The 12,155-nt window shown below is 39.9% G+C and overlaps 1 protein-coding gene across 8 annotated transcripts in view; it reads left to right on the top strand.

Annotated features, from left to right (window-relative positions):
- NEK1 (NIMA related kinase 1) overlaps positions 1-12,155 on the top strand; it is a 232,585-nt gene that overhangs the window by 86,977 nt on the left and 133,453 nt on the right. For 7 of the 8 annotated variants that reach the window (XM_082402099.1, XM_082402098.1, XM_082402095.1 and 4 more), the window contains exons 13-16: positions 156-215; positions 310-357; positions 843-917; positions 6,295-6,458. In XM_082402099.1, coding sequence (XP_082258225.1) covers positions 156-215; positions 310-357; positions 843-917; positions 6,295-6,458 — 347 coding nt within the window. Of the gene's footprint in view, positions 1-155; positions 216-309; positions 358-842; positions 918-6,294; positions 6,459-6,537; positions 6,670-12,155 lie in introns of all 8 variants that reach the window. The other variant, XM_082402100.1, reaches the window with a different exon arrangement.

Here is a 12,155-nt window from a genome sequence, read left to right as displayed (position 1 = left end):
AAACCTTTCCTCCTTATTTCTTTCAAATACCTCTAACTTATTTCTGTTTTTTAACCTCCCTGGGCATACATCTACCATTGGTATGCTAGCTTTACTGATGAAACTAGAAGAAGTAGTATTTATTATTGATAAAAAATGTTCTTTTTTTATTTAAGGAACCAGCAAGGAAGAGAAGGCTGGAATTGAATGAAAAAGAAAGGAAACAGAAGGATCAGGTAGTTATTTCGCTCTTACTTTTTTCCCGTGCCAAGTTGGAGAGGATAATCGTTTGAAGAGCTCTGAAGAGTTTGTCTTTAACACTTGTTACAGATTGGTTTGATGACGGCTGAACAGACGAGACGGCGAGAAAAGGAGAGGGTAAGAGGGCGGTCCGCGTCCCCGGCGCGCGGCGCTGCCTCCCGCACACGCGCCTTTGGTTTCCCGGCTGCGTTGGGTCCCCGTTGCTGCACACACGTCCTCTCTAGCTGCGGCAAGCGGGGGCCACGCCTCGCCGCAGTGCACTTGCTTCCCATCGCGGTAGCCTGTCCCGCTGCGGAGCACGGGCTCTAGGCCTGCGGGCTCGGTAGTTGTGGCTCACAGGCTCTAGAGCGCAGGCTCAGTAGCTGTGGCGCACGGGCTCAGCCGCTCTGCGGCACGCGGGATCCTCCCGGACCAGGGATCAAACCCGCGTCCCCTGCATCGGCAGGAGGACTCCCAACCACTGCGGCACCAGGGAAGTCCCCACCACCCTTTTTTTTTTTAAAGGGATACACTGATTCCATTTTATTTCTAAATGTATTTCATGTACTTTATACTAAATATTTGAAATGGTGTTTTGTTTTTTTGTTTCTTTTCCCCAAAAGTTGGAGAAAATAAATAGGGCCAGGGAACAAGGATGGAGAAACGTGCTGAGTGCTGGTGGAAGTGGTGAAATGAAGGTAGGCCTTTGGTGCCAGTGCCCTTACACTACTGCTTTTCCTCCAGTTTCCCCCTGCTCTTGATAAGGTGTACAACTGGCTTTTTGGGGGGATACACGTACTTTTTACGAGAGTTCTTCAGCGTCTGTTATGACTCCTTAGTTTTCCTGCACGTATTTGGTATGTAATTTGTACTGATAACTAATATATGACACTGTTAAAATTGCATAAAAAGTTTGCTGTGAAGGGTGTGATATGCCATTCATGCCTGAGGCGTCTTTTTAGAATCAAATAGTTTGTCTCCACTCTGCCTAAAGTCCTCCTGTAGCTTCACGCAGACCTGAAGATTCCGTTTTCAGAAGACCCGTACTAAGCGGGCCCTGCCCGTCTCTCCGCGCTCATCCTGGTCCCACCGCGCAGCTCTGTGCGCTCTAGTCGTGCTGCGCTAAGGACCGTACTGCGGTTTCCCCCTGTGTGTGGCCTGCTGGAGCTACGTCCTGACACTCGTGTTTCTCTTTACCTGAAAGCACCCTCCGTCCCTCCTCACTCTCACTCCTACCTCCAGCCATTTACCTAGGTAACCAGTGACCTAACCAGCCATTTACCTATGTAGGTTAATTCAGACGTTTCCTTTGGGCAGATCCACACTGTACAACCTTGGGCAAGTTACTTAACTTTTCTGAGCCTTAATTTCTTCATTTAAAAAGAGAAAGGAAGGAAGGAAGGAGGGAAGGAGGGAAGGAAGGAAATTTCAAGAGCAGTGTCCGAGCTTGGCCTGCAAGGACTCACCTGTTAAGCTCCTTTTCCTTTCCTTGCTCTGCCAGTCTGAATCTTGCGTTTCTTCTTTTGCCCTCATAGCATCCTTTACATGCCGAATTCTAAGGTGGTCCCCAAATTCCTGACTCCAGGGGTCAGGCCTGATGTTATCCCTCCACTGGAGCGTGGGGGAACCTGTGAACAGGGTGTGTCACAGCCCCTTGGTCAGGCTGTGTTGTATGGCCCTGCTGATGAGGTAGCCACTCCTGTGGTCACGTCACTATTTTATAAGCCTCCCTCATAGCAGCCTGGAAGGGAGAAGGTCAGAGAGACAGCTTCTGCTGGCCTGGGAAAAAGCATGCGTTCATGTGGCAGGGAAGCACAGGTGTCCTCTGGGAGCTGATAGTGGTCTCTGACCAACAGCTAGCAAGAATGTAGTGACCTTAGCCGTGACAGCCACAAGGGAGTGAATTCTGCCAGGAACCAATGAGCTTGGAAGAGGATCCTGAGCCTCAGATGAGGGTGGCAGCCCTGGCTGACACCTTGATTTCTGCCTGGTGAGACCCCGAGCAGAGGACCCTGCTAACCATGCCCAGACTCCTGAGACCACAAATGGGTCTGTCTTAAGCTGCTGAGTTTGTGGTACTTCATGACACAGCAATGAAAAATGAATACGTACTATTATTCCTCTGTATTACCAGTTTTAATTTGTATCATCCAATCAACTGTTACCTAAGGTCTTTAAACTGTGAATTCGCCTGACCATGCTCAATAAACTTGGTATTTAGGTTCCCAGTAGATATTTAAGTTGAAATGATTACCATTCTTTCTTGTTTCTTTTTCCCCAAAAGATATGATTTGAGTAAAAATTTATCTGTTTATGTAGGCATACATGTTCTGCCCTGGCTTTCTTGGTTTGTATTTCAGTGTCTTGAGATGACACATTTTTCGTATCACATATCAATAACCCAGTAGGAGTCACTTTTTCTAATTCTGTGTTAATATAGACTTACACAGTTTTTAGTAATACAATTTTATCTTTAAAATTGTACTTTACTATTTTTGTACTGTACTATCCAATTTACTGTGAAATTGAACTTTTAACCTCCTGAGTGATAAGGAATGACTCAGACAGAATTTGGCCCATTCTAAAATAACTAACTCCATATCTTATAGGATTAGACAGTAAAATCTTACCAAAGTGCAGGCCCTCAGATCTTGTCAAGCATTTTATATCAGTCCATGATTAGTGTTGAGAATTTGATTATTTTTTCTTCTCCCTTTGCGTATATCTTCTTTATGCAGTAAAGCACTTTTTTTCCCTATGATGTCTAAAGCCATATTTAAGCCTAAAGTCCAGTTTTATCAATGTTTGATTATAGTTTCTCAACAGTGTGAGATACTATGTGCTTAATAGGTTTCTGCTTTGCTTCATAAACTTCTATACTGCTTTCTGTGAGGATTAATAAAACGATTTATTTTCCATGACGTAAAGCAAAGTCTATGTTAGTTTCTGTACTTATTCCCCATGAGGTTTGAAATATTTAACTTCTTCAGCTGTTTGAATTCTGTACAGTTGATAAGGACCTGGAAGCTCAGTAAAAATGTGAATCAAATTAAGGAGATTCCCCAAAATAAAGATAAAACAAAAACTAAACATTAAGGGAAATATTTCAAAGTTAATATTCTATTATTATATACTTCTAAATACCAAGACATGCACAGTATAAATAACCTACTGTCCTTGATTACTTAGTATCTGCAAAATCTGGGACTTTTTGCTTTATCCATTTTTTTCTTTTTTTTTTTTTTGATTCTTCTGATAGGTATTTTTTTCTTCTTTAAAATTGTAGTTGATTTTCAATGCTTTATCCATTTTTGATGTATCTCTTATGAAAGTGTGTTTTTAGAAAAATTATGAAATGTTCCACATATATAGTTTGATTATATAGATAACCATTACATATGAGTGTATCTGTTGTTTGACAATATATTGGAATGCTACTCAGCATTGAAAAGGAATAGCCTATTAATACATGCAACAACATGGGTCAATCAAAAGCATACTGAGTGAAAGAAGCCAGGCACAAGAGTACATATTGTATGAATCCATTTATATGAAATGATAAGAAAAGGCAAATCCAATTTCTGTGACAGAGAGCAGATCAGTGTTTGCTGGAAGGAGGGGGTGTTGGCTGCAAAGGAACATGAGGGACCTTTTGGGGTGATGGATACGCTTTCGATTGTGGTAGTGGTTCCAAGAGTGTCTGTATTTGTCAGAACATCAACCTGCGCTTATAATTGGTGAATAAAGTCATGTTTAAAAGATCCTATTGCTTCAGTATTCTAGTACAGTGTTCTCAGCATTATTTTGAGTATAGGTATCTTCAGAGATATGTACATACATTTGATTTTGCTAAAGAGAAACCTTAGAACACTCAAACTTAAGATGATATTAGTGCCAGACTAAACTCGAGGAACCAGTCTCGTAGGAGGTATGACCACCTTTTACCAGAATTGTGATTCTGATAATCTTGCCCTGAGATGCACATTTTGAAAATGTATATAAAAATCACCTTGATGGAGTTTCCTGCCTAATGAGGTATCTTCCCTATTTCTAGCAACTTTAATCTCTTGCTATTCAAGCATCTTGAATCAGTTTTCTATTTTTATCTTGAGCTGATTTTTTAAAAAACAGGCTTTCTTATAATACTGTACGCAATTCTTGCGTCAAGATGTTAACACAAGTTTTACCTCATTGGGTACACTGAAATGCCTTTTATTTGGTTCTCGTATTTTTCTTAGCCAGACTTCTTGCTCAGGATGTCGTCACCTGGAAGCTCTTCTCCCTTTCCTGGCAGTGTTCTGGCTTCTGCTCTCATCCGCGTTTGAGCGCTGCCCCTCCACTTGAGTCACGTCACTTTGTCTTCCTTTTGGTGCTGCTGGCCTCTGCCTTTGAGGTTCCTATTTCCTCTTTGCAGTGCAGTTCTTGCCCCCTGACCTCTGCAACATTCTACACTTACTCAACTCTCATCCTGACATCTCTGTTTTCTGTGAGTTTTCCATGCGCTTGGGTGCGTGTGTTCTGAGGCTGCGTCCTATGCCTTTGCCTTCATCCTTTGTTATTTCAGCAGAGAACCGACAGCTCCCTTCACCGTTGACTTCTTCTCTGATTGCCTTTCTTTGCTCGCAGGCTTCTTGGCTTCTTGGCTTGGTATCAGTGCAGCAAGCCTTCTAATTAGTTCCTCTACTTTGTTCTCTCTCTTATTCTTGCTTATCATGCGTAATTTGACTTACTGACCTTTTTTTTTTAACTTTATTTATTTGTTTATTTTTGGCTGCGTTGGGTCTTCGTTGCTGCACACGGGCTTTCTCTAGTTGTGGTGAGCGGAGGCTACTCTTCGTTGCGGTGCGCAGGCTTCTCATTGCAGTGGCTTTTCTTGTTGCGGAGCACGGGCTCTAGGAGTGCGGGCTTCGGTAGTTGTGGCTCGCGGGCTCTAGAGTGCAGGCTCAGTAGTTGTGGTGCACAGGCCTAGTTGCTCCGTAGCACATGGGATCTTCCTGGACCAGGGCTCGAACCCTTGTCCCCTGCATTGGCAGGCGGATTCTTAACCACTGCACCACCAGGGAAGTCCCACCGACCTTCTTAGAAACTCTTAGTGCACTTTCCTGCTAGAAAATGTATGTATGCTTTCTGTTGTTTATTCTATGAACTCGCACACCCAGGCTGAGGGCAGTTACCTGTGATGACCTTTTAGGACCAAATATAACACTCCCTATCTGCCTTCTTTCTAGTTAACTTCTTACGTCTTCCTGCGTCCTTTTTCCCCCTACTGCCGACACCTAAACATATACCTCCAGTGCTTATTTTTACTTTGTTTTACTTTAATACCATGGTTCATATTTAATCATTTACTCTTTCTTTGTTACATTGCTTTCAAGGCTGGGTTGAATAATATTTTTCTCCAGTGATTTTTTTTTTTTGGAATTTTTATTTCTCATAATTTTTTTTTTTTCTATTTTGTAAATTTGCTCAGTATTTACTACTTTAGAGTGTGCCTATTGCCACTCATTTACTACAGGAAATGAAATGTTTTTCAAGCTTTATACTTTGTTTCCCAGTGTGTTTGTCAACTGCTTAAGGATAGGTACGTTGTTTTGCTTCTTTTATTTACACCTAGAGTATGTTTCAGTGGTGTTTATATCACCATTGCTTGTTGAATTGGATTTGGGGTATGTTAAGTGCCGTATGTTTTCGTTAGGTGTAATTTTGAGTGTTACAAAAGCAGTCTCTGTTTTATTTATAAGCTATGCATATTTAAACTTAATAGGATGGGATCACATGAAATGTATACTAGAAACTTGTTTCAAAACTTGTTAATTAAGACCAAGTTTTTTCATAGTTACATAAATTTAGTGACAGTTTATATTTTAGTTTGTTACATTGAATTAAGCTTTATTGTTAGTAACAAAGTATACTAGTTTTTGATTGCTAATGGTTATAATATAGTAGGAAAACATGTTAAATTAGGTAATTGCTTTTTAAGAGTCAAGTGTTGAAATTTACTTTTTTCTTTTGAGGGTAGTACAGACCTAAGGTCTTGTGAGACAAGCATGTGAGAGCTCTTTATTTGATTCCTAGGCTCCCCTTTTTGGCAGTGGAGGGGCTGTGGCTCCATCATCTTTTTCTTCTCGAGGACAGTATGAACATTACCACGCCATTTTTGATCAAATGCAGCAACAAAGAGCAGAAGATAATGAAGCTAAGTGGAAAGGAGAAATACGTGGCCGAAGGCTTCCAGAAAGGTATGGCGTGTTCTGCAGAAGTTGCTTGTGCTTTGCTTTAGAGAAAGTAATGGAAGTCATCGTGCATATTTATTGGCAGAGGAATCCCACCTGGAGCACATCCAGGATTTCCCAAGGGGGCTGCAGGTCATCACCCTTCCTCTGATGCCGATGCTCTTAGAAAAACTTGGAAAAGAGTGAAGACCGTGTCTAAACAAGCCGGTATAAACAGGTTGGACTGTGATGATCCATAAACTCGCCCTTGCATGTGAACTTGTCCTGTCACGTACGGCCTACACCGACACCTTCTGGGTGTCTTCTCCATTATACGTACAATACTTTTTGCCTTCTGGATGCAGTCATTTTCTTATGTGCGAATTTGGCCCTTGATTACATGTGGGAAACATGTAGCTCTTCAGCCTAATTTTTGTAGCTTATATATGTTATAGGCTGAACATACTATTTAAAGGAACATGTGATAACTTTGAACCAACATATGGTTGTAATAACTTTATCCACTTGCTTTAAATAAGTCAGAATATATTTAAAATGGAATTACATTCTATGCAGAACTCCAAGACATGCTTTTGGGTCTTCCTTTTCCTCATTACTTAGAACCCCACTTTTCTCTTTGTTGTTTTCTCTTCATGTTCATCTCTGATTGATGGCTCACTGTGATCCTGTTCATTGGGTTTTTTTCTTTTCTTCCATTAATTAATTTAATATGGTTGCAGTCAATAGTTTTAATTTGCATAGTTCCTTTTTTTAAAGTATGCATATGTGTTTTTTTAGATCTTCCCATTTCTTCCATAAAAACGTTCCAGTTAAGGAAGAGCAGATATCATTTTGTGAAAATTTAATTTGTCATTTTACAGAGAATACTTTTGAGTGTGATAAAACTCTTTATGGCTCTCCCAATTATAAAAGATTGTTAAAAGGTAGCTGAGCAGAGGTAAATAATTGAGGTGAATATAAATTAACATTATGAATTATGTACAGTAGCCTGAAGTGTTAAGCTTACTGTAAATACTTCCCATTTTTGAGAAAAGAGGGCCACAGACTTCCACATATGCATGTTTTTTATGAAATGGTAAAGAAGATTTTTGCATGGGGTTTTATCCTCTGGTATTATTGACCTTTCTACTATATAATTTGTATGGCTTTTTTTTGTTTAATTTTAATCAGATCTCTTAAAATAAATGTGTATAGTATTAAGAAAATAGGGAAAACTATGTTTTGCTTCTTCACACTGTTCATCTTCCATAAGGTTTCTTGGTTCTTCACAGTTGGAGTGACGAGTACTGGACTAGTTTGGTCCATTTGTATCAGGCTCCCATATAACCTTGAAGTGTTCACATAGATTTACACTTGAGTTTCATATTGTCTTCAATGGCTGTGTATCTCAGTTACTTCTTCCACTAGAACACAGCTTCCATTAAGTCTTTGTTTGAACATCAGATATAGTTTCAATATTTTAATTTTCAGCTTTTAAGTCATTTGTGATTGTGAGATCATTTATCATTTCCTTTCTGCTAACTTTGGGGGGCTTAGTAGTACTCAAACATATAGCATACCTTTTCTTATGTTGCTTTGAACTTATTATTGATGATGGATATTATTTTTTGCATACTTATTATATACCAAGTTATATTTACTCATCACAGCATCCCTTTGAATTAGATATCACCCTTTTAATAAGATGAAGAAATTAGGACCTGCAGAGATTTAAAACCTGTGTATGATCAGGCCGCTAGTAAGCGGCGGTGGTAGGATTTAAACTAAGTCCGTCTGAGTGTAGAGTTCAGCTCCTCGAGCACCATTGTAAGGACTTCGCAGCTTCTTGAGATACTACTAGTGAACAGGCAGAACAGTTATTGGTTTAGTTGGTTATAAAATTTTAAAATTTTGGGTATTTTAAAGATTAAACATGATACCAAATACCGAATGAACTTTCATATATATTCATTGAATTTATTTTGGTTTTATCTGAGGATGTGGAAAATGGAAGAATTGGTAGCAAACTGGAGATCATCAAGTATCATATAATTTTCAAAAGTCAGATTCTATAAACTAGACTAGTTTTTTTCATGGTCATCCCAGGCAAGATTAAAAGTAGAGCCTGTAAACATCTTAAAAGGAAGCAGTCATCACTGCAATGCAGCATAAATTCACAGAGAATGGATTTTGTCAGATACAGCCTTTATTTCTTCTTAGGGTTGTAGGCTAGAGCTCTAGTTCTCAAACTGTGTGCTGAGGCAACTGGGAGCATCACAGTGCCTTGGATATTTTACAGTTGTGAGGGAAACGTAACTACATCTGTTGGACAAAGTGTAGACCATACTGTTAAGCAGTTTTGACCTAACTATTTAATGAATGGGACTGCTAGGTATTTCTGTTGGCCTTAGAGGCATTGTGAAAAAGTTACTTAGATACCTAGTAGGGTATATAAACTTCAGCAAGATACTGTTGCCAGGGTGTCTCAGTGTAGACATGGTGAAGAAATATAAGTAAAACTTGTTAGGTGGATTAGTCATTGGTTAAAGAATTATATTCAGAGGATGCTGGTTAATATTTTGATGTCCAAATTAAAAAAGTTTTAGAAGTGTGTCCTCCTGTAACTAATCTCCATTTTTAAAGAGGACATAGAAAAAAACATTCAAAGGATATAGTCATATTTCCAAAAGACATAAAGTAGAAAGAAATAGTAGATATGTTGTATGATTGATCAGGAAACAAAATAATCTCAGTAGACCATAGCTACAACTAACTTGATTTAGAGAAAACTTAATGGGAATTTGATGTAGTTTTGAGTCTGAAAAATTATCTGACCAAATAAATATACCCTTGGAAAAGGTTTGTAAATAGCATACACTAAAAAGTTGAACTAATGACCTTTCATTGCCTCTTGGATCAAATTGCAGCCCCTGAATGGCCTGCAGGTCTCTTGGAGGCCTGCGTGCTTCCATGGCCTTGTCTTCTGCTCTTCGTTTCCAGAGCTCTGGGAGCGCAGACTTAAAGGACGTGGTTTCCTCGTCCTTGTTCCGGTGTACCTGCTACTCCCTCGGCCTACATTTCTGCCTGCTTAATTCCTGCTTACTCTTCTGGCCTTGGTTTAGGTTGACAGGCACTTACTAGGTCTATAAAATGAAAAATAAAATAAAATTGGAGACCTGATCGAGGACTTCCAACTTTTAATTTGCCAAGTAAGCTCATTTAAAAAAAAGTTTCTCAGCCCTAATTCCATCCTTTGGTAAAAGAATGAACATTTTAATGTGAAAAAAGTAGGGTGACACAATCTTACAATACAGATTATCCTTTGGGATTAAATAAATTTGGATTTGTGAAAATTATATTAGTCATTTCTTTATGTTGTTGACAACTGTTGAAAACTTAGTGATGAGTGACCACCGGCTAGGGGACGTACCCAGGCTGATCGATCACCACGCTCTTCCGAGCCTCAGCTGGCTGTGGTCTGGGCTGCTCTCACATCCCGCCGTGGGCCTCCACGTGAGGCCTGAGCTGTGAGCCGGACAGCCCCCTCGGTTGCTGCTCGGATGGCTCCTCGGGGAGCTTCTCGGGCACCCCCATCACTGTCGCCATCGGTACCACTGTGCCTCTACCGCTGTCCTCATCCTAGGGCTTTTATGTGTAACGTTAGTATAACCAGCTTTCACACAACTCTGCCTTGGTCAGCAAGCCATTCTGTCTCGTGAGGGCAGCTTTACAGCTCTTTCTTCTTTCAGTATGTTCGTTTTACAGTTTAATATTAAGAAGTCAAATTTATTTATTTTATTTTCAGTTCCTGCTAAGGTATACACTCCAGCAGGTTAAATTAAGGAAAGAAGCAAGTTTAATCGTGTTGACAAATCAGCCAGTTTAAACACATTTGAAGGATTTGCTTCTCCTGCAAACTCCTTGTGAATGAAAAAGAAAAATGATAAAAAGCTTTCAAACTAGTATAATTATAGGGCTTCCCTGGTGGTGCAGTGGTTGAGAATCTGCCTGCCAATGCAGGGGACACGGGTTCGAGCCCTGGTCTGGGAAGATCCCACATGCCGCGGAGCAACTAGGCCCGTGAGCCACAACTGCTGAGCCTGCGCGTCTGGAGCCTGTGCTTCGCAACGAGAGGCCGCGATGGTGAGAGGCCCGCGCACCGCGATGAAGAGTGGCCCCCGCTTGCCGCAACTAGAGAAAGCCCTCGCACAGAAACAAAGACCCAACATAGCCAAAAATTAAAAAAAATTAAAAAAATTTTTTTTAAATTTAAAAAAACAAAAACAAAAAACTAGTATAATTATATATTGCTGTAAGAATAAAAATGCCCTTATCTTTTGTAGCTAGTAATCATTGGTAAGAGAAGAATTCAACTACTGTGTGTGTGATATGCTCCTAACTTCATACTTGCTAATACCCACTGTCTCATATTTACGTATGTATTGTAATCCTTTTCCACTGTCGTAGATGAATAACTTTTCCTACTCCGTCACACTTAAGTGTTGTCTTTTTTTTAACATTTTAAAATTTATTGGTATAAAGTATTCCATACTGAAAGCAACAAATGAACAGGAGTCTGTTTCTCCAACTGTGTGGACACACAAGTGCCATTAACAATGAAGCAAGCTGTATATCGAGCCTGGAGAATTCAATGGGTCTGCCCTCTCAATCAGTACTTTCATTTTAATGTCATTCATATCCAGGAATTACCAATGCACCTTGGTACAAGGACTCATTTGTTTGCAATCTGGTGTGATATGAAATTATTCTAAGACAACCTATCTTTTAATATTCAGTACACATTTTTTCTTTAATTTTTATTTATTTATTTTAACATCTTTATTGGAGTATAGTTGCTTTACATTGTTATGTTAGTTGCTGCTGTATAACAAAGTGAGTCAGCTATACGTATACATATATCCCCATATCCCCTCCCTCTTGCGTCTCCCTCCCACCCTCCTTACCCCACCCCTCTAGGTGGTCACAAAGTACCGAGCTGATGTGCTATGAGGCTGCTTCCCACTAGCTATCTGTTTTACATTTGGTAGTGTGTATATGCCCATGCCACTCTCTCACTTCGTCCCAGCTTACCCTTCCCCTTCCCCATGTCCTCAAGTCCATTCTCTACGTCTGCATCTTTATTCCCGTCCTGCCCCTAGGTTCTTCAGAAACATTTTCTTTTTAAGATTCCATGTATATGTGTTAGCATACGGTATTTGTTTTTCTCTTTTTGACCCATCTCCTAGAGAAATGGAAATAAAGACAAAAATAAATAAATGGGACCTAATGAAACTTAAAACCTTTTGCACAGCAAAGGAAACCATAAACAAGACGAAAAGACAACCCTCAGAATGGGAGGAAATATTTGCAAACGAAGCAGCTGACAAAGGATTAGTCTCCAAAATATACAAGCAGCTCATGCAGTTCAGTATTAAAAAAACAAACAACCCAATCCAAAAATGGGCAGAAGACCTAAATAGACATTTCTCCAAAGAAGATATACATATTGCCAACAAACACATGAAAGGATGCTCAACATCACTAATCATTAGAGAAATGCAAATCAAAACTACAATGAGGTATCACCTCACACCGGTCAGAATGGCCATCATCAAAAAATCTAGAAACAATAAATGCTGGAGAGGGTGTGGAGAAAAGGGAACCCTCTTGCACTGTTGGTGGGAATGTAAATTGATACAGCCACTATGGAGAACAGTATGGAGG

The sequence above is a fragment of the Balaenoptera borealis genome (assembly GCF_965194805.1).
Source record: "Balaenoptera borealis genome assembly, chromosome: 8".
Taxonomy (NCBI): domain Eukaryota; kingdom Metazoa; phylum Chordata; class Mammalia; order Artiodactyla; family Balaenopteridae; genus Balaenoptera; species Balaenoptera borealis.
Note: the sequence above shows the minus strand (reverse complement) of the source record. Positions and strands in the feature narration are given on the sequence as shown.